The sequence below is a fragment of the Thamnophis sirtalis genome, unplaced genomic scaffold, assembly GCF_051295495.1.
Source record: "Thamnophis sirtalis isolate CommonGarterSnake01/CBP01778 unplaced genomic scaffold, rThaSir2_p1.2 scaffold_2, whole genome shotgun sequence".
NCBI classification, from domain to species: domain Eukaryota; kingdom Metazoa; phylum Chordata; class Lepidosauria; order Squamata; family Natricidae; genus Thamnophis; species Thamnophis sirtalis.
Genome location: NW_028261382.1, coordinates 110264810 through 110290601, shown reverse-complemented (window position 1 = coordinate 110290601; position 25792 = coordinate 110264810). Strand labels below are relative to the sequence as shown.

Sequence of the window (25792 nt, the reverse complement as noted above, 5' to 3'; positions counted from 1 at the left end):
TGCGCATACGCGTGCGCACACAATAAAAAGACGCGGCAGGGGAAATGGCAGCGGCAGGCAAAATCGCTGCGGCTCTGTTTGATCGCCACCCGAGGATGTGTTCGTGATCAGAGTGAAACATTTAATGGATTTTTTGGTCGGCACCCGATTTGGTCGTGGTCAGAAGCATTTGTGACCCGAGGTTCCACTATATGTGAAACCAGCCAGTGTCCATTACCGTTAGCAGGTTGTTTTCCCTTTTGGAGCTAAAATACACCTCCAGAAAATGCTTTTTTCCCCAAGTTCCCTCAACTTTCAGAAAGGTTGATTCAAAGTCTTCAGGGGGTCACGTGAAGTTCTTTTTTCCTTTCTCCATTGTCTTCCAACCTCTCTTAGCTCCTCGGCCTTAAAGTCTTAACTTCCCTTACCAACCAGCCCCACTCAATCAGAGAGCTCTTGAGCCATATCGAACACACCCTTATCAGACTAATCCGTTGAGGAAAAGGAGTCACAGGTTGTGTTTCCCACCCAATTCCTCACGACTGCAAACAAGGACAGAGAGATTTTGGTGCTGGAATGTGGTCGCAAGTCTAAAAAAGGCCTGTGTTTTTTAAACTAGGCCACTTTAAGGGTTCCACCACAAAACCGCGTTCGACTAAACCGCGCTCGACGAAACCGCGTAGCTGACGTCATCAAAAGGGGACAACAGCATGGAGACAGAAGCACGCTGTAAACGCTAAACCTAAAATTAACCCCTAAACCTAAACCTAACCCCCCTAAACCTAATCTTAAACCTAACCCTAAACCTAACCCTTAACCTAACCCTAAACCTAACCCTTAACCTAACCCTAACCCTAACCCTAACCCTAACCCTAACCCTTAACCTAACCCTAAACCTAACCCTAACCCTTAACCTAACCCTAAACCTAACCCTAAACCTAACCCTAACCCTTAACCTAACCCTAAACTTAACCCTAAAGCTGATCCTAAACCTAACCCTTACCTTAAGTTGAATCGGCTTGCTTTCAAAGCGCTATTTAAAGCGCCCTTCTTTCTCCGCGCTGGCTGTTGTCGCCCTGTTGATGACGTCAGCGACGCGGTTTAATCGGGCGCGGCTTAGTCGAGCGCGGTTTTGACGGGTCACGACTTTAAGATGTATGGACTTCAACTCCCAGAATTCCCCAGCCAGCCATGTTGTAGTAAAATGGTAGATGAAGAGTCCTCTGGAGACCAATCAACACATCTCTAGATCTACCTGTGTTTGCCTCATTAAAGCTAGCTTGTTCTTTTATAGTACATGCAGATCCCCAAGGAGGCTAACCCTGAAAACCTGGCCTATTTTGCCGGGGGGCGGGGAGGGTGTTTCACTTACCTTCCCTACCAGTTCGCAAATGTGCACACGCCCCACCTCCACGCATGCAACCGGCCTTCTGCACATGCACTTTGTTCAAAAAAATGTCGCGAAATAGATGCCAGGACAGGGGAACCACGTATTTAGTTTTACATATCCTAACAGCCGCAATGATCATATTTGCAAAAAAAAAAAAAAAATCAAATTTAAAAAATAATAAGTTAATATAATTATATGCAATTTGAAGTTAGCCCATGATTGGAATAGAGTAACAAGAGTTGGAAGGGACCTTGGAGATCTTCTAGTCCAATCCCCCCCCCCCTGCTTCGGCAGGAAACCCTATAGCATTTCATTGACAGAATGATTGACAGCCATTCGTTTAATGATGGTTTCAAATTACGACGACTCTGAAAAAAAGGGACAGGGCCATTTTTCACACGACCGTTGAGGCATCCTCGTGGTCATGGGATTGAAATTCAGAGGCTTGGCAACTGTCTCGTATTTATGACGGTTGCCGTGTCCCAGGGTCATGTCATTCCCTTTTCCGACCTCCTGATGGGCAAAGTTAACATGAAAGCTAGAGTCACTCAACAACCGGCTTGCTAACTTATCAACTGAAGTGACTCACTTACCAACGGTAGCAAGAAAGGTTGTAAAATGGGGGCCAAAAACCCCTTAACAAATGTTTCACTTAACAGCAGAAGCTTTGGGCTCAATTGTGGTCGTAAGTTGAGGACTACCTGTAGAAGCCTCACCTCTTACATACCTGTGTGCCCATCGGAATGCATTACCAAAAGCACAGAGCTCACAATGCAGATTTCAATAGAGTTAGGTCCTCCACTTACAACAGTTCCTTTCGTGAACCTTTGAAGTTATAACGGCATCAGTGATATTTTTTTCACGCTTAAGAACTATTTCAGCATCCCCAATTACACACGATCAAAATTCAGTTTCTTGGCAACAGTCGTGGTGTCCCGGGTCACGTGATCGGGGGGTGGGTGGGCTGCTGGGGGTTTGCAGGGGTTCGGGAGAACCTCTAGCTAAGATTCTGTGCAGTTTGGATAACCTTCAAATTCCACTCCTGGCTGGCCGCGCCCACCCCGCCCCTCCCACAAGACCCATGCGGCCCATTTGGGATGCAGGCAAGTGCAGGACGCACACGGAGGCTCGGGGTGTGTGTGTGTGCAAAAAAATGGACCTGGGGAGGTTATTTTCACCCTCCCAGAACCTGGGGAGGTTATTTTCGCCCTCCCGGAGGCTCGAGGAAAACTTCCGGAGCCCAGGGAGGCCAAAAACACAATGCAGGCGGCTGATTAGGCCATGCCCGCCATGGCCATGCGCACCCAGCAACTGGGCAGAGAACCCCTTGCTAAAAATTTTAAAGCCCACTCCTGCACATGGTTCTCTTTTGCGACCTTCTGACAAGCAAAGTCATTGGGGAATCCCGACTCCCTTTTAACAATTGGGTTACTAACTTAACAACTACGGTGATTCTAAGGGAAAACCTAACCTTGTACTTAAAACGAAACTAATTTACAGGAACCTCTTGACTTACGACTGATCGCTTGGTAACAGCTCCAAGTTATGACCTACCTGAAAAAGGGACTTACGACGCAGATTCGAAGAGATAGCCAGATCTACCATCCCTTGTTAGAGAAACATGAAAGACGGGGCAAAAGTCTCCTGTTTTTCATACGGGAAGTGCTTCTCCAACTCTGCAGCCGCTAAAGTCCTTTCCTTATGGCTTCATCACTTTTTCCCCCGATAGAAAAAATCACTTAAAACATGATTTCTGGAACTCTTGGGGATTCTTGCCTAACCAATTCCAGTCCTGATGAAAATATATATTTCCAAAAATCTAGACAGAGATCTAAGTGTATTGCCTTGGGAATAAGTCTGGTTGCACTTTGGCCCAAACCAGTAGAGGAAGCCCCTTGACTCACAACATTTGTTTAGTGAGCATTTGAAGTTGCAAGGCCGCTGAAAAAAGTGACTTACAGCCAGTCCTCACGCTTAAAGCCTCCCCATGGGAATACAATAGAATAGGAAAAAGAAATAGAATAGAATTTCATAGCATAGCATAGCATAGAATAGAATAGAATACAAGGAATACAATAGAATAGAATTGCATAGCATAGAATAGAATAAGATATAGAATAGAATAGAATAGAATAGAATATGAAAAAGAAATAAAATAGAATAGAATTGCATAGCATAGCATAGAATAGAATAGAAAAAGGAATAGAATAGAATAGAAAAAGGAATAGAATAGAATAGAAAAAGGAATAGAATAAAATAGAATAGAATAGCATTGCATAGCATATAGCATAGAATAGAATAGAAAAAGGAATAGACTAGCATAGCACAGCATAACACAGAATAGAATAGAATAGAATAGAATAGAATAGAATAGAATAGAATAGAATAGCATATAGAATAGTATATAGCATAGCATAGCATAGAATAGAAAAAGGAATAGACTAACATAGCACAGCACAACACAGAATAGAATAGAATAGAATAGAATAGCATATAGAATAGTATATAGTATATAGCATAGAATAGAATAGAAAAAGGAATAGACTAGCATAGCACAGCACAACACAGAATAGAATAGAATAGCATTGCATAGCATAGTATATAGAATAGTATATAGCATAGAATAGAATAGAAAAAGGAATAGACTAGCATAGCACAGCACAACACAGAATAGAATAGCATTGCATAGCATATAGAATAGTATATAGCATAGCATAGAATAGAATAGAAAAAGGAATAGACTACCATAGCACAGCACAGAATAGAATAGCATAGAATAGCATAGCATAGAATAGAAAAAGGAATAGACTAGCATAGCACAGCACTGCACAGAACAGCATAGAAAAGAGCAAAAAAAGGAATAGAATAACATAGCATAGCATAACACAGCATAACACAGCATAACACAGCATAGCATAGCATAGAATTGCATTGCATTGCATTCAATCGAATTGAATTATTTATTGACCAAGTGTGATTGGACACACAAGGAATTTGCCCTTGGTGCATATGCTCTCACTGTACATAAAAAGACAAGATACATTCGTCAAGAATCATAAGGCACAATACTTAATGATAGTCATAGGGTACAAATAAGCAATCAGGAAACGATCAATATCAATATAAACCATAAGGATGCAAGCAACAAAGTTACAGTCCTGCAGTCATAAGTGGGAGGAGCTGGGTGATAGGAACGATGAGAAGATTAATAGTAATAGAGTAATGCAGCCTTAGTGAATCGTTTGACAGTGGTGAGGGAATTATTTGTTTAGCAGAGTGATGGCGTTTGGGAAAAAACAGTTCTTGTGTCTAGTTGTCTTGGTGTGCAGTGCATGTGATCCAGTGGTGGGATTCGAATAATTTAACAACCGGTTCTCTGCCCTAATGACCAGCTGGGTAGGCGTGGCTCGGTGGTCATGTGACTGTGTGGGCGTGGCCAACTCAACATCACTCAGGTCGATGGGCGCTTCGCCTGAGCTGTTACAAAGTAATAAGGGTTAACCGGAGAGGCAGTTTCTGTAAACAGAGCAATAAAGATGAGGCTAGAAACAACACCAGAATGTTTCCTTCCTGCTTTCCTTACAGGATTAGCCCTGGAAAGTGGGGAAAAACAAAAGGAGATTTCTTCCAACAACCAGTTCTCTAAACTACTAAGAAAGTTAACAACCGGTTCTCTCGAATAGGTGCGAACTGGCTGAATCCCACCACTGATGTGATCAAAATTCAGGTGCTTCATAACTGACATGTATTTACGATGGTTGCAGTCCTGGGGTCATGTGATCAACATCAACAACCTTCCCAGACAGCTTCCGACAAGCAAAGTCAATGGGGGGGAGCCTGCTTTGGCTTTTACAACGATGTGGTTCATTCAACGACCGTTGCGAAATAAAAACCTTGTACAATCAGGCACAGCTCACTTAACAACCGCTTTGTTTAAGCAATGGAAATTCTGGTCCCAATTGTGGTTGTAAGTCAAGGATGACTCATAAGCAACTGTAGCCTGTGTTTCTGAAAACTTCTTACTTACTAAAAGGAGGACCCAGATTTTGGGGAGGACATAGGCTGGCTCTTTAAACCGCTTAGGGAGGGCTGTAAAAGCACTGTGGGTTGGTATATTACAGCTATGAGCTGTGGTGGCGTAGTGGTTAGAATGCGGTACTGCAGGCTACTCCTGCTGACTGCTGGCTGCCTGCAATTTGGCAGCTCGATTCTCACCAAGCTCAAGGTTGACTCAGCCTTCCATCCTTCCAAGATGGGTAAAATGAGGACCCAGATTGTTGGGGGCCATAGGCTGACTCTGTAAACCGCTTAGAGAGGGCTGTAAAGCGGTATATAAATCTAAGTTGCTGTTGCTATTGCTACTTATGGTGATTCAAACAAGCAAAGACTGAGCCACCATACAGTGTCTCCATACAGGTTTCTTGGTAAAAAAAATATCAAAGCACTTTCTCCTTGTAGGGTTTCCTTCCTGACCCCAGGGTTGGACTAGAACAGTGTTTCTCAACCTTGGCTACTTGAAGATGTCTGGACTTCAACTCCCAGAATTCCCCAGCCAGCGAATGCTGGCTGGGGAATTCTGGGAGTTGAAGTCCAGACATCTTCAAGTGGCCAAGGTTGAGAAACACTGGACTAGAAGACCTCCAAGATCCTCTTCCCACCCTGTTCTTCTGTTCTTCTAATCTAGCATACAGCCAAAGGATTCTCTTGCGACCCTCCACCCAAATCCTAGCCAGATCCAACGCTGCTCAGCTTCCCCAAACCCAAGCCATCTCCCATCGGGATAAATGTTGAGCCCACCCATCCACCCACCCACCCACCCACCATTTTCTCAGTTCCAGGCATCTTTTTTCCCCTCCCTTAACTACACGGCTAAATTCACACAACCCCCGAGACCACCATGCGGCGGCTGCCTTATATGCTCGGGCTTTTGTCACGTCAAAACAACCCCTCAATGCATCCCCACCGATTCTACAACAGCGGATCCGATTGCGGAACGGGATGGGGAGGGGGGAAGGGGCGCGGATAGAATCGGAACCCCTCTGCAGATTTACCCCCAAATCCCCAGATCTCTCCCTCTCCCCCTTTGGCGATGGGGATTCTTCCCCTCCCCATTCACACCCAAGCGAGATCTAGGAGAAATTTCCCACGCCCGGTGCGAGAGGATGGACCCTCCCGGGGGGGCGTTGCGACCTCCACCCAATTTTTTTTAAAATACCATCCTTGCCTTTAATCTCACGGAAGCATCGCCCCTTTGCGCCCTCCACGGAGAAATCCCCTCTCCCGATCCCGGACAGGATCCCGACGACCACCGGATCCCCCCCCCCCGGATCCTTACGACCACCGGATCCCCCCCCTCCAACAACCCCACCGCGTGTGTGGAGCCCAGGCAGAGACGGGCGACGTCCCCTCTTCAATCCGCCCCGCCAGCAGCGCGCACAGGCTGGCTGGCTGGGAGCCGGAGGATCGGAGCGAGGCGAGGCGCGGCGCGGCACTTGGATCGTGGAGCCTCTGGGCTCAGCGCGTGGCCAGGCGGGCAAACGGGGCCAGCCCCATTCAAAAGAGCTTGGGCTTTCCCTCCCGAGCGGGATCAGACACAAAGCAAAAGGGATCGGGGGAAGGAGCCGGCTCCCCTTCGGATCCCCCCTTATCGCCCAATGCCCATTTGCGGATCGCTCCATCGCTCCCTTCTCTTTAAGGATCGGGGAGGGAGGGGGGAGGACGCAAGAGAAAGCACCCGCTAGGCATTAAACCCCTCTCCACGCCTCCGCCCCACTGCGGTGGGTTTCCTCGAGGGTCGTCTTCCTCAGCCCCCCCCCCCCCCACACCTCCAAAGCCATCGGAAGCCCCTCGATCGGATCAGTCCCGGATCCCAAAGCCGGGAAGCCACTCACCGTTCGCTGCTGCTGGGCGCCGATCCCTCGTAACCAGGTTGGGCGAAAAAAGCAGGCGGGCTACCGCTGGAGAGCCCCCTCCCCGCCAACACACACACACACACACACCGCCACCAACCCCCAGGAGGGAACAAAAAAAAAATACCCCCAAACCCAAATGGAAAAAGAGAAGAAGAAAAGGGGAACGAGATTCCTGCAGCCTCTTGCGAAGGCAGCCGAGCTTCCGGGTTGGTGGACGGCCCAACGTCACTTGCTACAGGTTTACGAGGGAGAGGTGGTGGCGGCGGCGGCGAGTAGCAGGCGCGCGCGAGAGAGAGACAGCTATAAAAGGAAGGGATCGGGGAAAGGAGGGAGGGCGGAAAAGAAAATGGGGAGGGGGGAGAGAGAGAGAGAGAGAGAGAAAGGGAAGGAGGGAAAGAAAAAAGGAAGGAAGGAAAGAAAAGACAGATAGAAATAATGAAAAGATAGAAAGAAAAGACAGAGAGAGAAAGAGAGAGTGAAAGAGAGAGACAGAAAGAAAAAAGGAAGGAAGGAAGGAAAGACAGGCAAACAGAAATAGAGAGTGCGAGGGAGAAAGAAAGACGAAGAAAGGAAAGACAGACAAACAGAAAGAAAGAGAGGGAGAGAGAAAGAAAAGGAAGGCATGGCAGACCAATAGAAAGAAAGAGAGAGGGGAGAAAAAGAAGGAAGGAGGAAGGAAGAAAGGAAGGAAAGACAGAGAAAGAAAGAGAGGGGGGAGGGAAGGAAGGAAGAAGGAAAGGCAGACAGACAAACAGAAAGAAAGAGAGGGGGAGAGAAAGAAAAGGAAGGAATGGCAGACAAACAGAAAGAAAAAGAGGGGGAAAGAAAGAAAGAAGGAAGGAAGGAAGGAAGGAAGGAAGGAAGGAAGGAAGGAAGGAATGGCAGACCAATAGAAAGAAAGAGAGAGGGGAGAGAAAGAAGGAAGGAGGAAGGAAGGAAAGACAGACAGAAAAAAAGAGAGGGAGAAGGGAGGGAAGGAAGGAAGGAAGGAAGAAGGAAAGGCAGACAGGCAAACAGAAAGAGAGAGGGGGAGGGAGGGAGAAAGACAAGAAAGGAAAGAAAGACAAACAGAAAGAAAGAGAGGGAGAGAGAAAGAAAGAAGGAAGGAATGGCAGACAAATAGAAAGAAAGAGAGGGGGGAGAGAAAGAAGGAAGGAGGGAGGGAAGGAAAGACAGACTGTTAGATACCAGAATCAGTTACAATGGTTTACACCAAGGTCCTCTGTTCCGGTGGGAACAGAGATTCAACCTGATTGGTCAAAGGGTCTGACAACTCCCTATAAAAGGGCTGCTGTCAGTGAACCTTTGCTGGATTGTACATAGTTGTTTCAGAGTTAATAAAGAGCTGTTGCTGCCTAAGGCTGAGTGTGCCTTTCCTTTACCCAATCTAACACTAGCGACAAGGATGGGATTGGAAGGCAACTAGGCAAACAAAAAGAGCACAACACTCCAGGAAATAAATCGAGCCCGGAGCTCAGCACAGCATCGAGCAGCCATCTTTGAGCGGCAAATTCAAACGCGCTCAGGGACACAAGATGTCAATGCACGCCCCACCGACTCCGTACAACCCAGTCATCGAGCACTGGGAATCCTACATGCTGAGGTTTGACTGCTTCCTCGAAGCCAACAACCTCATGGGCCTTTCTGAAGGCCGGAAAAAGAACATGTTCCTGAGCTACTGCGAACGAGAGGTGTTCGAGACAACAAAGGACTTGTCCGAGCCAACGCCACTCCAATCGGTCGCTTGGTCAGTGCTACAACAGACGCTGAGGACACACTATGCTCTCAGACCGTCTAAACACAGCTGAAGGCACAAATTCAACATTCGTAACCAGAAAGAGGGTGAATCCATCAATGAATATGTTGCGGCGCTCAGAAAGGCCGCAGCGTACTGCGAGTTTAGAGATCTCGATGAACTGATACTTGACCGCATCATATGCGATGTTTGAGACAGTGGCCTGCAGAGGAGACTACTAGCGAAATCTAATCTGATGCTCCAAATTGTCCTAGACGAAGCCAGGGCCACTGAGTCTGCTGTTAAATCAACAGAAACCCTGCAGCGCCATAACATTCCTAAAAGCATGCGGAAGAGCGCAGGCGTGCATCGCGAGGCTACAGAGCCTGAAGGCTCGGAGAGCAACGATGACAGCTACCGCATGCGTAGTGACCGCACCAAGCCGGCGCAAAAATTCAAACCACGTTTCCTGCCTTGCGCCGGCTGCGGAGGAGACCATTTCAGAACACATTGCCGTTTCCGCGATGCAATCTGCCAATGCTGCGATCGAAAAGGGCACATCGCCAAGGTATGCAGAATCAATCACCCCACTACAACTTGGAAGCCCAGAAGCCAACCTAACCGCCAGCAGAGACCCAACCAAGGGGCATGGCAGCCGCCACCACGGCGAACAGTAGGCGACACCAGAGTCACCTACTACACCTCCATAGGCCAAGTCTGCATGAAGCGGCCAAAAAAGCTGAAAGTCACAGTCCTCATTGAGGACTCTCCATGTGAAATGGAGATTGACACTGGGTCATCCTTGACCATAATGCCTTGGGCAGCACTCAAGCAGGCTATCCCTAACCTTAAGAAGCAGCATCTACGGGTTCCTGACATCTGCCTTCACAACTACCAGGGGAACCGAGTCCCCATCATGGGCCAGGGCACCTTCCATGTGAAATTCAAGACTTTCTGCGGCCAGCTACCAGTTACGGTAGTCAACGGAGACCTGCAGAGCCTCCTGGGGCTTGACTGGTTCGAAGCCCTGGGCCTAGAAGTGACCGGAATCAACGCCATACGAGACGAAAGCACTCCAGAACTCCTTAAAAAGTTTGAGGACATCTTCAGCACCGTTCTAGGTAAGTATATGGGGACCCCAATATCTTTTAAATTGGACCCCAATGTAGCCCCCATCAGGCTGAAACCCAGGAAAGTACCTTTCACTCTCCACCCTAAAATTGATTTGGAACTGGACAAATTGATAGGCCAGGGAATCCTAGAGCCAGTAGATCACGCACGCTGGGAGACCCCTATTGTGACACCTGTCAAGTCTGACGGGTCTGTCTGCATGTGCGCAGACTACAAATGCACGATAAACAAAGCTTTGCAACAAAGCGCTTATCCTGTACCCATTGTACAGCATTCACTATATTCATTAGGCCCCAGATATATTTTTTTGCAAAATTACACATGGCGCAGGCATACCAGCAGTTGCCTGTAGATGGTGCCATGGCAGAGGCCTAAACCATTGTGATGCACAGGGGTGCATTCAAATGCAATCACCTGCAATTCGGAGTTATTATCCCTTGCACGATTGGTGTCCCTGGAGAAACCACACCCCCTCTGGTCCATGGAAAAAACCTGTCTCCACGGAACCAGTCCCTGGTTGCCCCAAAAGGTTAGGGGTTACTATTGTATGAGGCTAGCCAAGGGGGAGGGTGGTGTAAGGATCCGGAGACATTCGCCAACTGAATTAATCCAAGCATTGTTCTAGATCAATGTTTTTAAACCTTAGCAATTTAAAGATACAGTAGTTGGACTTCAATTCCCTGGATTCTCCAGTCAGCGCACTGAGGTTAGCGTCAATCAAAGTTGGGTTTTTAATTGATCTGATGAAACATGCAGCGTGAATGCTATTTCTAGAATTGGGGCTATCGGATGGATCTACCTTGCAAGAATACAGATGACCACTAGGGGGCCAAAGTCCTGCTACTCTTTGCTGCCCTCTAGTGCTCCTAATGAGCTTCTGAAACCTGGATTTATTAACAGTACAGGTATCCTCAGTGATGCTTTTTATCTGTTATGATTGTAAACTGCCCAGATTTACCCTGAGGAAAGATCGGGAGCCAGCAAATTTTATAAACAAATATATATGAGATGGATATTGTCCTATCCTTGCTCAATTATGAATAACGTAGAACAGCCCAATGAGGGACATTGCATTTTTGAAACCTGTGTACAGGTAGCCCCCAACCTATGACCACAATTGAGTCCCCAAATTTCTGCTGTTCAGTGGGACATTTGTTAAGTGGGTTTTGTCCCATTTTGCAACCTTCCTTGCAACCCAACCCAACCCATCTCCTGCTCCTCCTGCTCCTCCTCCTAGAAGGAACAGCATAGACACTAAACAGGATTCCAGTCCTGGATTGGGGAGGAGGGATCTCTACATGGTGCAGGGCCTCGTGGCTCTCTGCTCTGTCCACTTCTTTTGAACATTTGTATGAAATGACTGGTGAGGTCCATAGTTGCCATGAGATCTGGTATCCTCAGTAAGTTGATGCTACCCAGTTCAGACATCTTGGCCTCTGGCAAGTGGCAGGCAGCGCAGCTGAAGTGCTGAGCCCAAGGAGCCCACGTTTGTCTCGAAGCTCCAAAATGTAATTTGTGCATGGCCCCATATATGCGCCTGCCCCTATGCATGCATGCGTGGCCCCCCAGCATGTGCCCCACACCCCGCCCATGCATGCTTCACCTTATCATGTGGCCCACCCTATGCACGTGCATGGCCCTGCATGCACTCTCCCTCCCTGGGATGGTTTGGCCCCCACATATGCATGCACCCCCCCCCATATGCATGCACCCCACTCACCTGCACATGTGCGAGCAGCCCCCTGCATGTGTCACGGCCTGAGTGCATGGGTGGCATAGACCCGAAGACCAGCAGGGTGGCGGAAGGCGTGCGCGCATGCACAGCAGGGCTGAGCTGGGGCGATGGCTCATGTGCCCACAGAGAGGGCGCTAGTTGCCACCTCTGGCACGCAAGCCATAGGTTCACCATCACAGGTATACGGTCTCCTGCTTGAGCAGGGAGGGGGAGTGGACTAGAAGACCTCCAAGATCCCTTCCTACTCTGACATTCTGTTATTCCCCACAGAGGTCTGTTCTGTTCTTTTTGATCCAGATGTCTGGAGAGTTAAGATCTGGCGGGTCCATTTAGTACAGGAGGGGAAGAGCATATTGTGAGCGAAGGTTAGAATGGGGCAAGCACTTCCACTTTGCCTATTATCTGTTTGTTATTTTGATGTGGCCAGCTTTGCTTATGTTTTTATTTTGACAGTCTTGATCTTCAGTCGCCCAAGGTCTTCTGAAATGGGAGCGCCCAAATAATAAACAATATTATACTTGCAGAGCCAGTTTGGTTAGTGGTGTAAAGGCGGCAGGCTCTAGAAACTGCGAGGCTTAAGAGTTCTAGTCGGGTGTGTGAGGCACAAAGCCAGCTGGGTGATCTGTGGCCAGTCACTCTCTCTCGTGACCCGACAAATGCGCGCACGACAAAACCACAGCAAGAAAACTGTGAGGTCGAAATCGCGCCCACAACAGCGCGCCGACAAAAGCGTGATTAGGGTTCTGAAAATCCAATTTTTTTTCTCTTTCTTTTTTCTTTTCCCTTTTTTTTCTTTATTAACTTTTTTTCCCCTAACTTTTTTGGTTTTAATACATCTTAGACTGTGTTTGATAAAAAGTTATACCGGGTACGGGCTCTGGGAAGTCGGGAGGGGGGAAGGGAGGTGGGGTCATAGGGGGGGAGGGGGGAAATATAGTATGTGCCAGATTTTAAAGTAATATGATTGCACTTGTATACTGTTGCTTTTTTAAAATTTTAGTATAAAAATAAGAAGCTGAATATATCGATAGATAGTAGAAATACACCGAAGCGAGGAGCAGAGGGAAAGAAGAGGGAGGGGTAGAGAGGGTGGGAGAGAGGATCGGAAGGAGGGTGAGATGGAAGGGAGGGGGAGAAAGGAGTGTTAGAGGGGGAGGGGAAGTAGGAGAGGGGAATGTTGGAGGGGAGAAAGGAAAGTTGGAGGGGGGGAGAAAGAAAGGGTGTATGGAGGGCTGAAGTGGTATATTGGTTTTGTATTTTGGGGAGTACAAGGATGGCTGTGTTTATTGCCCAATGTTATATGGCCCCAATCATGCACAGTATATATGTGACTGTATGAAATGAAAATGAAAAATGAAAATAAAACATTTGAAGGAAAAAAAGCGTGATTAGGGTTAAGGTATGGGTTAGGGTTAGGGTTAGGGTTGGGATTAGGGTTATTACCTTGTTTTCGCGTTGTTTGTTGATGGCGCGCTTTTGTCGGCGGGCTGTTGTCAGCACGCTGTTGTGGGCGCGATTTCGACCTCGCTGTTTTCTCACCGCGGTTTTGTCGGCACCCTTTCGTCATGCGCGCATTTGTCGGTGAACCCTCTCTCTTAGGCCTAGAAGGAGACAATAGCAAGCTACTCTTCCCTCCCTCAAAAACTCTTGCCAAGAAAACTACAAAGACTAGTTCCGGCAGTTGCCAGATGTTTTAAAAAAACAACAGATTCGAATCTACAAAGAAGCTACTCCCACAAAGAATGGGTTGAATTATTTCCCAAAGCACCAGAAGGCAAGGACAGAAACAATGGATGGAAACTTAATCAAGGAGAGCAGCAACCTGGAATTCAGGAGAAACTTCCTAACAGTGAGGACAATTAAGCAGTGGAACAGAAGTTGCCTTCAGAAGTTGTGGGTGGCTCCATCCCTGGAGGTTTTTAAGAAGAGGCTGGACAGTCACCTGTCTGAAATGGTATAGGCTCTCCTGCTGGAGCAGAGGTTGGATTAGAACAGGGGCCATTAATCTTCTGGACCTCAGGGACCACTACATTCACAATTTTAAATCCCACAGACTACTAATATGATCTGCCTAATGATCAGCTGTGTAGCTAGGTGGTCATGTGACTGGGTGGGCATGGCCAAATCGTTGTCACTCACATCAAGGGGCACCTTGATGGCCTCTACTTGCCCCTCCCCTCCCAGCCACTCCTCACCGGCATGTCCAGACTCCTTAGGGCCCCAACAGGAAGCAGTTGTTGGAGCTAAGCAGCCACCACAAGAAAAAGTTGGCAAAACAGCTGGCTCCATTCAAATTGGATCTTACCAAGAAGGTGGCTCAGCAGAAGCATCTCACTTGAGGACTACGAGCAGAGGCTTTCCAAGTAGACCTGCCGGAGTACAAGGCCAGGGAACGGATCCTGGAGGCTCAGCGGGCTGAGATGGACAGCTAGTTCCAGGCCATGATGCAGTCCCACTGGAATGAGCCCCCCCCCCGGCTCTTCATTATCAGCGGCGCTTCCCTCCAGCCTTCGCCCAAAGCCCCACAGCTGGAGGCTGAAGCAGACCCCAAGTTGGAATTTCTGCTCCTCCTTCTGCCCCCCACAAAAAGACCCCAAAGGGGGAGACTCTCTGCAGCCACACAAACGTTCATTGCATGTATCCGGCCCGGGGGCCGTAGTTTGAGGACCCCTGATTTAGTGCAATATAAAAAATGCAAATAATTTTTGCCAAATTTTGTCACGAACCACCAGTGGTCCACAAATCACCAGTTGTTGACTGCTGGATAGAAGACCTCCAAAGTCCCTTCCAACACAGTTATTCTGTTATTTGTACCCGGACGCCCCATGCAGCCGCATTCTATTGCAACTTAATTCCTATCTATTTCCGATTGCAGAAAGACACGGTTTGATAAAAAGACCATTGAGATGTCTGGGATCAACGGAATACATTTATTTAAAAGCAATTTTAAATATTAAAAAAGTAGAAATTAACACATACAGTACTCCAACGGTCACATTAAACACATAAGGAAACAAGTGTACTGATGGAAGAGGAGGAGTGTAACATTCAAGAGAGATTTCAGTATCGTCTAGAGCAGTGTTTCTCAACCTTGGCAACTTGAAGATGTCCGGACTTCAACTCCCAGAATTCCCCAGCCAGCATTCGCTGGCTGGGGAATTCTGGGAGTTGAAGTCCGGACATCTTCAAGTTGCCAAGGTTGAGAAACACTGCTCTAGAGTACAATAAGATCTGGGTTTTTTTCTTCTTCTACAGGTGGTTGCAGTATGTCATAAAAAAATAAATAGCAATTGCTGTTCAACAGTTAAGATAACACATCGTTTCCAGAACTTACTTCCCTCCCTGGGGGGAAAAAACAAAACAAAACTCAAAAGCAAGCAGGCTTTCCAAATATATCATGAAATGTACAAAATTGCAGATAGTGGCTCTTGAGCTTAAATAGAACCTTGTACTTAAAACTCAAGCTTATATATCATACATTGCATCTTAATCATCCTATGGACTCCTAAATCAAATAATCAGCTCTTGGGTTCCCCGATGGAACTCGTTTTATTTTTTTAAAAAATCCATATGCTACTTCAAAAAGCTTACAAAATAATAGACATTTGACTCTACATCATTTTACACATCTTTATAGGTTCGCTTTTATTTGTGTGTTGTTGTTTCTTCTAAACGTGGATGCTGAGTTTGTTTTTAAAAGACAATTGAGAAAGCGGATGAGTTTTTCCCCTTCAATGCACTGGAGAGACGTTTAAACAAGTAATATGGACTGCTAACTTGTTTTTGTTCTAGCGTTTGTATAAACAGCATTAAGTTTACTAAATGTGATTTAATTTATTAAAAACACTGACATTAGCAAGCAGGCTCACTCATTCATCTTATACCTTTGAACAAAATGTCCATGACCTGGAATTCAATGTTTTGAAAAACCACTTTCCAATAAGAGCTAATAATTGCTTTGCTTTCTTTCATTCATGTTAAAGAGTTCTTAAACTGATTGTATTTTTTTTTTTTTGCATGTTAACCCCTCAAATAAACATTGGTTTTTTTAATTATTATTATAAAAAGGACATATGGCTTTGGCTACGGATGGTTTGCAAAAACTCTTACTTAATGTTTATTTGATTTTAACGTGCAATTAATTGGAGCTCGTGCTTGGAGTGAAATGCATTGTTTTCAGATGGAATTTCAACAGACTGTGCTAGAGGAAATGAAACTTCGGGTCTTTTGGCAAAATCGCGTTTTTAACCAGTTTCTGCCCAGTTGAAACTCCAAAATGTGTAAGAAAACACTAGCTCTACTCATTTCTCCTTTCCAAAAGGCATATTTATCTGTTCTGAAAATGTTTAGGAAGAAGTCCTTTGGCCCAGCAATTCTCTGCTGTTTATCAGACATTTTTTTGTAGGCATCCATGCAAATCTGTAAAAATATTTTTTTTTAAAATGTACTGTCGCTTTAAGGGACCAGCTCCTTCAATTGAAAGGAGTGGCACTTTTTTCCAGGGTCTTGCAGAAATCTCAGACACAACCTGATTGTGTAGCAGAGAGTGGCCATTGCGCAAAAGCCCGAAGCCGTCTTCCAAATCGTGTTTGAAGCATGCACGATCTTGCCAAATAAATATGTAGCTAAAAAGACTATGCCCTTACTACTTTGATGGGGGGGGGGGGACCCAAATTGAAGCTGCAGTCAATCATATTTTATGATATTTCTAATAATCACAAGTCCAAACTGGTCCTCCTTATATTATTATTAACTTTGTGGCGGCCAGACTCTTGGCACTCTTCAATTCAAGAAAGAAAACTACTTCCAGATGCTCTCGTGCCTTCTCTTCCCAGCTGCTATTTTTCAGGAAAGGGTAATTTTTATAATTGTTTCGCTAACGATTTTGATTTCTCCAGGCAGTAATACGAGAACGATATTGTGACTCGAGGACAGTATGGCTTAGGTCAAGGGTGTCAAACTCAAGGCCCGGGGGCCGGATCTGGCCCGCAGGGTGCTTAGATCTGGCCCGTGGGGCCACCCTGGAAACAGTAATCTGGCCCGCGGTGCCTCTGCCAGCGAAAACGGAGCTCGGGAGGGCCATACACGAGTCCTCCCGAGCTCCGTTTTCACTGGTTGCAGAAGGTTGTCGTAGCCAAAAAAGGAGCTCGGGAGCCCGTTTTCGCTGGCAAAGCACTTGGGCCACCATAGGTGCCCCCGACACAAGTGATGTCATGCTGGCCATGCCCACCATGGCACGCCCCCTGCCCCCTGAGGTCAAACACAACCCTGATGCGGCCCTCAACGAAATTGAGTTTGACACCCCTGGCTTAGGTGTAAGGAAGGCTGAAATCTCCCAATAGCTTCATGAACCAATTACTGTATTTTTCGGAGTATAAGATGCATCTTTTTCCCCAAAAAGAGGGTGAAAATCTGGATGTGTCTGATACACTGAATACAGCATTTTTGGCCTTCTGAAACCCCGCCCCCTTTGCAAAAGTGGATGTACAGAGGGTTCGGGAGTGCAATTTTTTTTTTTTCAAATTTACCTCTTTAAAATCTTGTTGCGTCTTATACTCCGGTGCATCTTATAGTCCAAATAATATGTTAGTTATCCAGCAGACCGGCTGATATTTCGATCTGGGTGGTAAAGAGATCATTGCCCCCCGAAACTGCCCTGCTTGAAGCCAAAAGACAACAGCTGATAAATGTTTCAAGTTCCCACCTGAACGGAGACGATAAGCACAGATACGAAGCAGCAGCCATGCACGCAGGAATGCACTTTGCAGCAAGACACACCCCCCCCGAAAGAAATCCTTCCGCCAGGAATCTTGCGTGGTTTCCTTTGCGAGAAGGGAATCATTTTTATTGGGAGACTTTGAGATGGAGCCCGGTGAGGTCAAAGACCAAAGTTACAGAATACGAACATGAACAGGTGGCCTATGCACCGTTAAAAAAAACCCTACCGGTTTTACCTGTAGCATTAGTGCCTATTTCTGTTGGATGGATACATCGGACACACACACACATACACACACACACACACACATATATATTTCTAAATGAATACCAAGGAAGGGGATTTCACAAGCTGTCCACGGTGCACGTGGGGTAGCCGGCGACGGACATCGGCCGTTCCTTTGGGGGAAAAAAGGAAACGGTGCTAGCTAGCTACTTCCGAGAATACTGATGTATTATTAAGGATGGTAAATTCTGTACAGCTGAACGGGAGTGAATCGGACTAACAGTTTATTTAGAAAGCTGGCAGTTCATACACACAGACGGATTTTTTTTGTTTTCTTAAGTGCTTGATGCCAAGGATGGCTTGAGCAACCCAATAAGGCATGCCAGCTCCGACAATGACCATAATACTGGCAATGGCAAAGGAACGCCTTCTATATACAATTACAGGTATGACAAGCCCTTCGTATGAGCAGGACCGACTTCTCGCCTGGTTAACAGCAGTTTTATATATATATACATCGATATCCACAATTATGCACAGAATTACAGGGATGCAGCAGCTGTCTCGCTTCGTGCTTTAAAGCCTGACTCGCAGGAATGATGTGCAATACTCAAAAGGTTTCCGGCTGGAGTTAGTCTGATAAAATGTGGACGAAGGAGACGGGGAAGACGCCTTTCCGTTCCGGCTTTCCTTCAATGTGGCCGATCTGCAAATAAAAACCCAAGGGTGTGAGGGGTAATTTGTGAAGGAGGTGCTCTTGCTCGTGTTCTGACCCAGCGTCCCAAATACTACAGACCCTCTGATGTTAACTCAAAGATTCTGTTATAAGGAAGCCCCAGCAGCCCCGCCCAAGTTTCTCTCTCAATGCAGGCCAACAAGCCCATCCGGCATGGAGATGAGTAATTGTCTGCCTCATATATTCATCTCCGCCGCCTGCCTTTTATCCCCAGAACTAGGATGGGGCTTCATTGGCAGCAGTGGTTCTTCTGGCCCAAGGATCGGCCCATGGATTTCCACTGCTCTCCTCTCCTCTGCCTTCAGCACCTCAGGCACTGGACCCAGCTGTTCCTCCTCTTTTTCATCAGCCACCTCCACACCTGGGGGCTGTTGACTCTCCATCTGAGGGCTGACAGATGGCCCAGGCTCTCTGTCTCTCCCTCTCTCTCTCTGTCTGTCTCTCTCTGTCTGTCTCTCTCTCTCTGCCAGCTCCATTCCCTCTTCCCCCTCAAAGCCCTCAAGTGGCCTTGATGCTGACCCTGGACTCCCATGATTCTCCTCCTCCACTGATTTGGCTGCTGGAGGGGTTGGTGGCCGATAAGCCACAAAAGCGAGGAGGTAGCGTTTGAGAGGCATCTACCACTGTGTACAGGTAGTCCTCGACTTACGACCACAATTCAGCCCAACATTTCTGCTGCTGAGCGAGAACAAGTTGTCAAGTGGATTATGCCCCGTTGTACAATCAGTCTTGCCACAGCTGTTGTGGAATTACAAGGCTTGGCAAAAATAAACATTACGAATTGTATGGAAAATGGGTGTCCCGAAGATGCTTTTTTCCTTGAAGACTTTTCACTTCTCATGCTTCAGCTCTGACTGGATGGCGGGGAATGGAAGGATTTATGTTCTTTGCAGACAGCTGGTCATTTCTGCCTACAAGGAATATAAATCCTTCCACTTCCCATCGGTGAGGAATCTAAATCCTTCTATTTCCTGTCTGCAAGGAATATAAACCCCCACCATCTAGTCAGAGCTGAAGAAGCTTCTAGGATGAGAAGTGAAAAGTCTTCAAAGAAAAACCAGAAAGTCCAGTTGCCTCTTGAAAAAAAAAAACACCTCTGGGACAATCATGACCTGGATGACTGGATGGCATAGATATTGATAATGGGGTTCAAGCAGTGGTGGGTTCTGGATCCCGGTGCAACTGGTACGGTGAAACGGGGCCCAGCGTCCACAACACATATAGTACATGCACAGGGTGCGCATGCATACTTACCACTTGCGACGCTCCAGCTGTTTGGTGGAGCATTGCGCAGGCTCTGTATGCTCCGTGCGCATGTGTGGAAGCGCCGAAGAGCTCAAATACCAGTAAGGAGCGTGGGCAGGCAGGCGGGCCCTCCGGAGCACTGCACCGGAATCTGGTACGCCTGTACTGGGGCGTATCAGTCGTAATCCACCACTGGGTTCAGGTCAAATTTCCAGGAGCCAAAAGAAACCAACCTTAGGTTTCTTTTTCCATATGCAATAATGTAAAAACCGCCAATTACGGTTGTATGATTCGTTGAACTTAACAACATCATAGTATACACGTGGCTCAGTGGTTAGAGTGCAGTACTGCAGGCTACTTCTGCTGCCTGCCAGCTGCCTGCAATTTGGCAGATTGAATCTCACCAGGCTCAAGATTGACTCAGCCTTCCGTCCTTCCGAGGTCAGTGAAATGAGAACCCAGATGGTTGGGGGCAATAGGCTGACCCTGTAAATCGCTTAAAGAGGGCTGTAAAGTGGTATATAAATCTATTGCTATCCATTGTCAGTTCTGACCTGCCCTGACAGCTTCCTACAAGCAAATCAGTAGGGAAACCGGCAGGAGGTCAAAAATAGTGATCATGTGACATCCTCCCTTAATGACACGCACCCCCAATAGTTTACTTAACGACAGCCAGAAGTGCCAGAATTTCCATGGTGGTCATGTGATGTTGCATTTTGTGACTATGTCCCTTAGTGATGGAAACGCCAGTCCCAATTATTGCTGTTTATTAGGACCATTTGTATAAGGTAAAGATAAAAGTAAAGGTTCCCCTTGCACATAGGTGCTAGTCATTCCCGACTCATCTCCGTTTCAAAGCTGAAGAGCTAGCGCTGTCCGAAGATGTCTCCGTGGTCATGTGGCCAGCATGACTAAACACTGAAGGCACACAGAACGCTGTTACCTTCCCACCAAAGGTGGTTCCTATTTTTCTACTTGCATTTTTACATTGCTTTCGAACTGCTAGATTGGCAGAAGCTGGGACAAGTAACGGGAGCTCACTCCGTTACATGGTGCTAGGGATTTGAGCCGCCAAACTGCTGACCTTACTGATCAACAAGCTCAGCGTCTTAGCCACTGAGCCACCGCGTCCCTGTTGTATATTGCTTGTGTACTGTTCTGTATTATATCCTCAAAAGTTTATTTTATTTAACTGTTAAAAGTAGGGGGGAAATACTTACCCACCACTCCTGATCCTCCTCTCCTGTTACAATAATAATTTCACCTTCCACAAACGTAAGCTCATCGTCGTTATCTGCTTGGCAATCGTAGATTGTCTTCACCCTCCTGACTTTATTCCTTGCCTGAATAACAAAAAGCAAACAGGTAACATTTTAGCGAAGATGGAACAAAAATTATTTGTTCGGTTGCTAATTGTAAGCGGAATGGGACAACCTACCGCAGCCAACTTGCCATGGCCAATTGTCCCTGTGGGACAATTTAACAATTCTACTTGATTTACTTAAAATAAATAAAAACATATTTTAAGTTTTGCCATGCACATTTTACTCTGTCCCCCCCCCCCTTCTGCATCTTTTCTTTAATGATTCTGCTTCTATTCCTATTTTTATTCCATTTCTGCAATATTAGTGTAACTCTTGTCCTGCAATGAGTTGGCCAGGGTAAATTAGCTGTGGCGAATTAACAGATTAACAGAGTTCAAAGGGACCTTGTAGGTCATCTAGTCCAACCCTCTGTCCAAGCAGGAGATCCTACACCATTTCTGACAAGTGGCAGTCCAGTCTTTTCTTGAAAGCCTCCAGTGATGAAGCTCCTACAACTTCTGAAGGCAACTTCTGTTCCATTGGTTGATTGCTCTCCCTGTCAGAAAGTTCCTCCTTATTTCTAGGTTGAATCTCTCCTTGGTCAGTTTCCATCCATTATTCCTTGTCTGGCCTTCAGGTGCTTTGGAGAATAGCCTGACCCCCTCCTCTCTGTGGCAGCCCCTCAAATATTGGAAGACTGCTATCATGTTGCCTCTGGTTCTTCTCTTCACTAGACTAGCCATGCCCAGTTCCTGCAACCGTTCATCGTATGTTTTAGCCTCCAGGCTCCTAATCATCCTGGTTGCTCTTCTCTGCATTCTTTCTAGAGTCTCAACATCTTTTTTATAGTGTGGTGACCAAAACTGGACTTGTCATAGATCCAATTGTTAAGAACAATGAGCCTATTCAGATGCAGCCAGAAAATCTAGGGCAGGTTTCTGTGCCACTGAGATGAGGCTGGTCCTCTTGTGGCAAAATCTTTCCACTTGATGATGCAATTGTCTCTTTCGGAACACGCATAGCAATCCTTGCTTTACTGATCATCTAGAAACCTAAAGATTTCTTGCTCTCAAAGCCATCGCATTTTATAGGTATAATTTATCCCGTCGTGCAGGTGTATTTCTGAAATGCTGAATTCATACATATGCCAATAATTCTGCTCAACCAACCAACATACCTGTGCCTGGAGATCATACAAATTTGGAGAATAATTAAGGACTGCTAAGCATCTGATTTGCCTATTTGTTTTAGGATTATAGGTAGTGCTTGCCTTGTGACCACAATAGAGTCCAAAACCTCTGTTGCTAAGTGAAACAGTTAATTTGACTCCATTGTACAACAGTTGTTAAGTGAATCACTGCAGTTGCTAAGTTAGTAACACTGTTAAGTGAACCTGGTTTTCCCTCTGGACTTTGTTTCTCAGAAGGTCACAAAATGGGATCACATGACCCCGGGAAACTACAGCTGTCATAAATATGAACCAGTTGCCAAACGTCCAAATTTTGATCCCTTCACCATGGGGATGCTACAATGGTTGTAAGGGTGAAAGACGACCATGTGCTGTTGTAACTTCTGATGGTCACTAAATGAATGGTTGTAAATCAAGGACTCGCTGTATGGCACCATCGAACACTTCACAAAAGTAGCGCAATAGTGAAGGACAAAGAGAGACCTAACTAGTGGTGGGTTGCAGGCGGTACACCCCAGTACGAGTGTGCCTGAGTCTGCCCGGAGCACCGGATACCGTTGCAGTATGGTGCTCTGGAGGGCCCACCCATCCGCCCGAGCTCCTTACCTATCTTTTAAGGCTTCCATGCTTCCGTGCACGGTGCGTACAGCGCCTGTGCGACGCTCTGTGGAGGAGCTGGAGCCTCGCGGAGGTGCTAAGATGCATGCACGCGCTGCACGCTTCCATGTGGACAACGCCGGGCCCGTTCCAACCATACCAGTTGGAACGGGATCCGGAATCCACCATTGTACCTAACCCACAGAATCATTAAGAGTTGGACGTGACTGAATGGACATCATCATCATCATCATAGCAACAACATTGGCGGCAACATCAAAAGCAGAAGCTATCTACCTACCACGTTTATTTTTCTCGGAAGTGGCACAGGGGTTTCAGCTGACCCCGGGGTCGTATCTCCAGAGTCTTCAGATGCTTGTTTCTGGACCATCTCTTTCGATTGTATCTTTGGGGAAAGATCCATATTGGGCGATTTTTGATTGGCCTCGGGAGGCTGAGATCTGGGGGATTGTTCCCCACCAGGAGATTTTGCCAAAGTTTCTCCTAGTTGTGGCTTTGGAGGGAGGTCCTTCATTTGGGGTTTCGGAGGTAAGTCGGCTAGCTGGGGTTTGGGGGGCAGGTCCCCCAGTTGGGGTTTGGGGGGTAATTCCCCTGGTTTGGGGGCTAAATCTGCAGGTTGGGGCTTCTGGGGCAGATCGATGCAAAGAGAGGCCGACTTTTGAAAGATTTCAGAGTGGTGGCTGGATTTGTCTACTGAAGGAAGGTGAATCGTTTCTATTTTTCGTAATGCCACTGAAACAGAAAGCAAAAACAATGTGAGAATTTCAGATGAAACCTTTCTTCTTTTCCTTCCTGTTTTCGTTAAAACAAACCCCATCTGTCTCCAATGCCATTTAAAAACTGCCAATTTATTGAGCAGAATATATTGATTTATACTGGGACCTGGTGACAAGCAGAAGAAGAAATGATAAGCATGCAATCTCAAAAGCCCAAATGCAATCTTTCGCTACAGCACAATGTTTTATTTATTTTTTCTTGCAAAGATACTGTTCTGACCTAGGCTTCCCAAGAGCATGAAGCAAGCTCCTTGTCCTGACAAAAACCCATTTTATTAATTTACTGCGCATTCAGCTCATCCAGCAAAGTCTTTCAAGGGAGGATTTACAGTCACAGACCTTATCTGGCTTGGAGAGCTGCCAGGCTGATATCTGCAAAACTTGGCAAGGAGTCTCAGAGAATCACGAGCCAATTAAGAGAACTAATTGTCTCCTGCAAACTCCACTCCCCTTTCGCTCCTCTTTTATTTCCTCTGGGAGGGGCCATTCATCGTCCACCTGTGGCCTTACTCCCAAGTTGACCCGTGTTCTTTAGCTGTTTCCTTCGTCTGGCAACGCTGCACATGCTCACACTGGGAACAGGCTCCAGCTGTTCTTCTGCCTCACTGATATCTGACTCCGAAGGCAGCTGATAACTGTCAGATGGCCCTGGCCCCCTCCCTGCCTCTAACCCAGAGCCCTCTTCAGAGCCTTCCCCAGATTCCAGGACAGGTCCATCATGTTCCTCCCCAACCTCTTCACTGTCCGAATCTGCTGCCAACTCCACTGGCGGGTCACAACACTCAGATTGTCCAGGGTTTTTTGGGGGGAAGTAAAAACCCCTCAGCATAATACATGCTCACATAAAATCCCCTTGAATCAACTTCAACAGTTCTTAATAATGAAATCCTTTCATGGTATTTCCCCTCCCCCCCCTCAAGTTCTCATTTAACTTACAGCTCTGAGATATTCTTGCGGTTTCCCATTCCAAAGCTAACCTTGTCTGACCCTGCTTAGCTTGTTTCATGATCAGACTTACCTTTCTGAGGTAGTTTAGGAAGCACTCTTGGGCCCAGGGCACTCTTAGCAGACCCGGTGCTGATGAATACACAAGGGGTTAAATTCTATAATTAATTATACATACATACATACATACATACATACATACATACATACATACATACATACATACATCTGTGCTTGTGCGTGTTTATTTGTTCCAGCATAACTCTGGAATGCCTTGAGCAATTTCAACCAAACTTGGTACACAGATGACTTACTCTCTGGAAACAAATACTGTGGGGGTAAGACGCCCCTAAAACCCTCGGGGGGGTGGTGGTGGTGGTGTTCTGTTAAGATACAGCCTGTTGTGCCTTAACACGGCTTCTGCTGTACTGCCTTAAAATGGCTTCTACTGTAGAGTAGTGGAGTTGCCATGGTAACGGCTTCACAGTACTCCACAAGGGAGCTCCCTCTGGTAAGGGGGAAAAGCCAACATTAGAAATTACGTTTCATCTGGACATTTCCCCCCTACAAATAAATTCCTGGGCAACGCCGGGCTATCAGCTAGTAATAATTTTAAAAAGCCCCATATCTGGAATAGAGGCATTCACCAACATGGCCAACATAAAAATATTCAGACCTAAAATCTTAACAGTGGCATTTATTATCATTTTTACCATGCTTACTAAGCAAACCCTGAGGTCTTGAAGTGAACTCAGCTTCCCTGATTGACTTCGCTTGTTGGAAGTCAGTTAAGGAAGGTCACAAACGCCGGTCGTGAGATCGCAAGATGCTGCAAACTTTGTAAATGTGGGTTGGTTGCCGAGGGTCCTGATTGCGGTGTGATTGTGGGGAATGGTGCACCAATTGGAAACTGATCAAGGAGAGAAGCAACTTAGAACTGAGGAGAAATTTCCTGACAGTTAGAACAATTAATCAGTGGAACAGAAGTTGCCTCCAGAAGTTGTGAATGCCCCAACACTGGAAATCTTTAAGAAGATGTTAGAGAGCCATTTGTCTGGAATGGTATAGGGTTTCCTGCCTAGGCAGGGGGTTGGACTAGAAGACCCCCAAGGTCCCTTCCAATTCTGCTATTGTATTGTATTACTAATTGTAA

General features: G+C 46.5%; 2 protein-coding genes and 1 pseudogene across 5 annotated transcripts in view; 1 reads left to right on the top strand and 2 right to left on the bottom strand.

Moving 5' to 3' along the window:
* Positions 1 to 7486, bottom strand: part of CYRIB (CYFIP related Rac1 interactor B) — a 104176-nt gene extending 96690 nt beyond the window's left edge. Inside the window, exon 1 of the mRNA XM_087706683.1 lies at positions 7261 to 7486. The gene's annotated coding sequence lies outside the window, so the exon portion shown is untranslated. The remainder of the gene's footprint in view (positions 1 to 7260) is intronic.
* A 1153-nt stretch (positions 7487 to 8639) lies between these two features.
* LOC148049129 (uncharacterized) lies at positions 8640 to 10522 on the top strand (annotated as a pseudogene).
* Positions 10523 to 15418: 4896 nt separating this feature from the next.
* The window catches only part of ASAP1 (ArfGAP with SH3 domain, ankyrin repeat and PH domain 1), a 148546-nt gene continuing 138172 nt past the window's right edge, over positions 15419 to 25792 (bottom strand). For all 4 annotated transcript variants that reach the window (XM_087706680.1, XM_087706681.1, XM_087706679.1 and 1 more), the window contains 4 exons: positions 24713 to 24771; positions 23199 to 23650; positions 21028 to 21150; positions 15419 to 18532 (listed from right to left, as the gene is read on the bottom strand). In XM_087706680.1, coding sequence (XP_087562806.1) covers positions 18458 to 18532; positions 21028 to 21150; positions 23199 to 23650; positions 24713 to 24771 — 709 coding nt within the window. In that variant the 3' untranslated portion in view covers positions 15419 to 18457. The remainder of the gene's footprint in view (positions 18533 to 21027; positions 21151 to 23198; positions 23651 to 24712; positions 24772 to 25792) is intronic.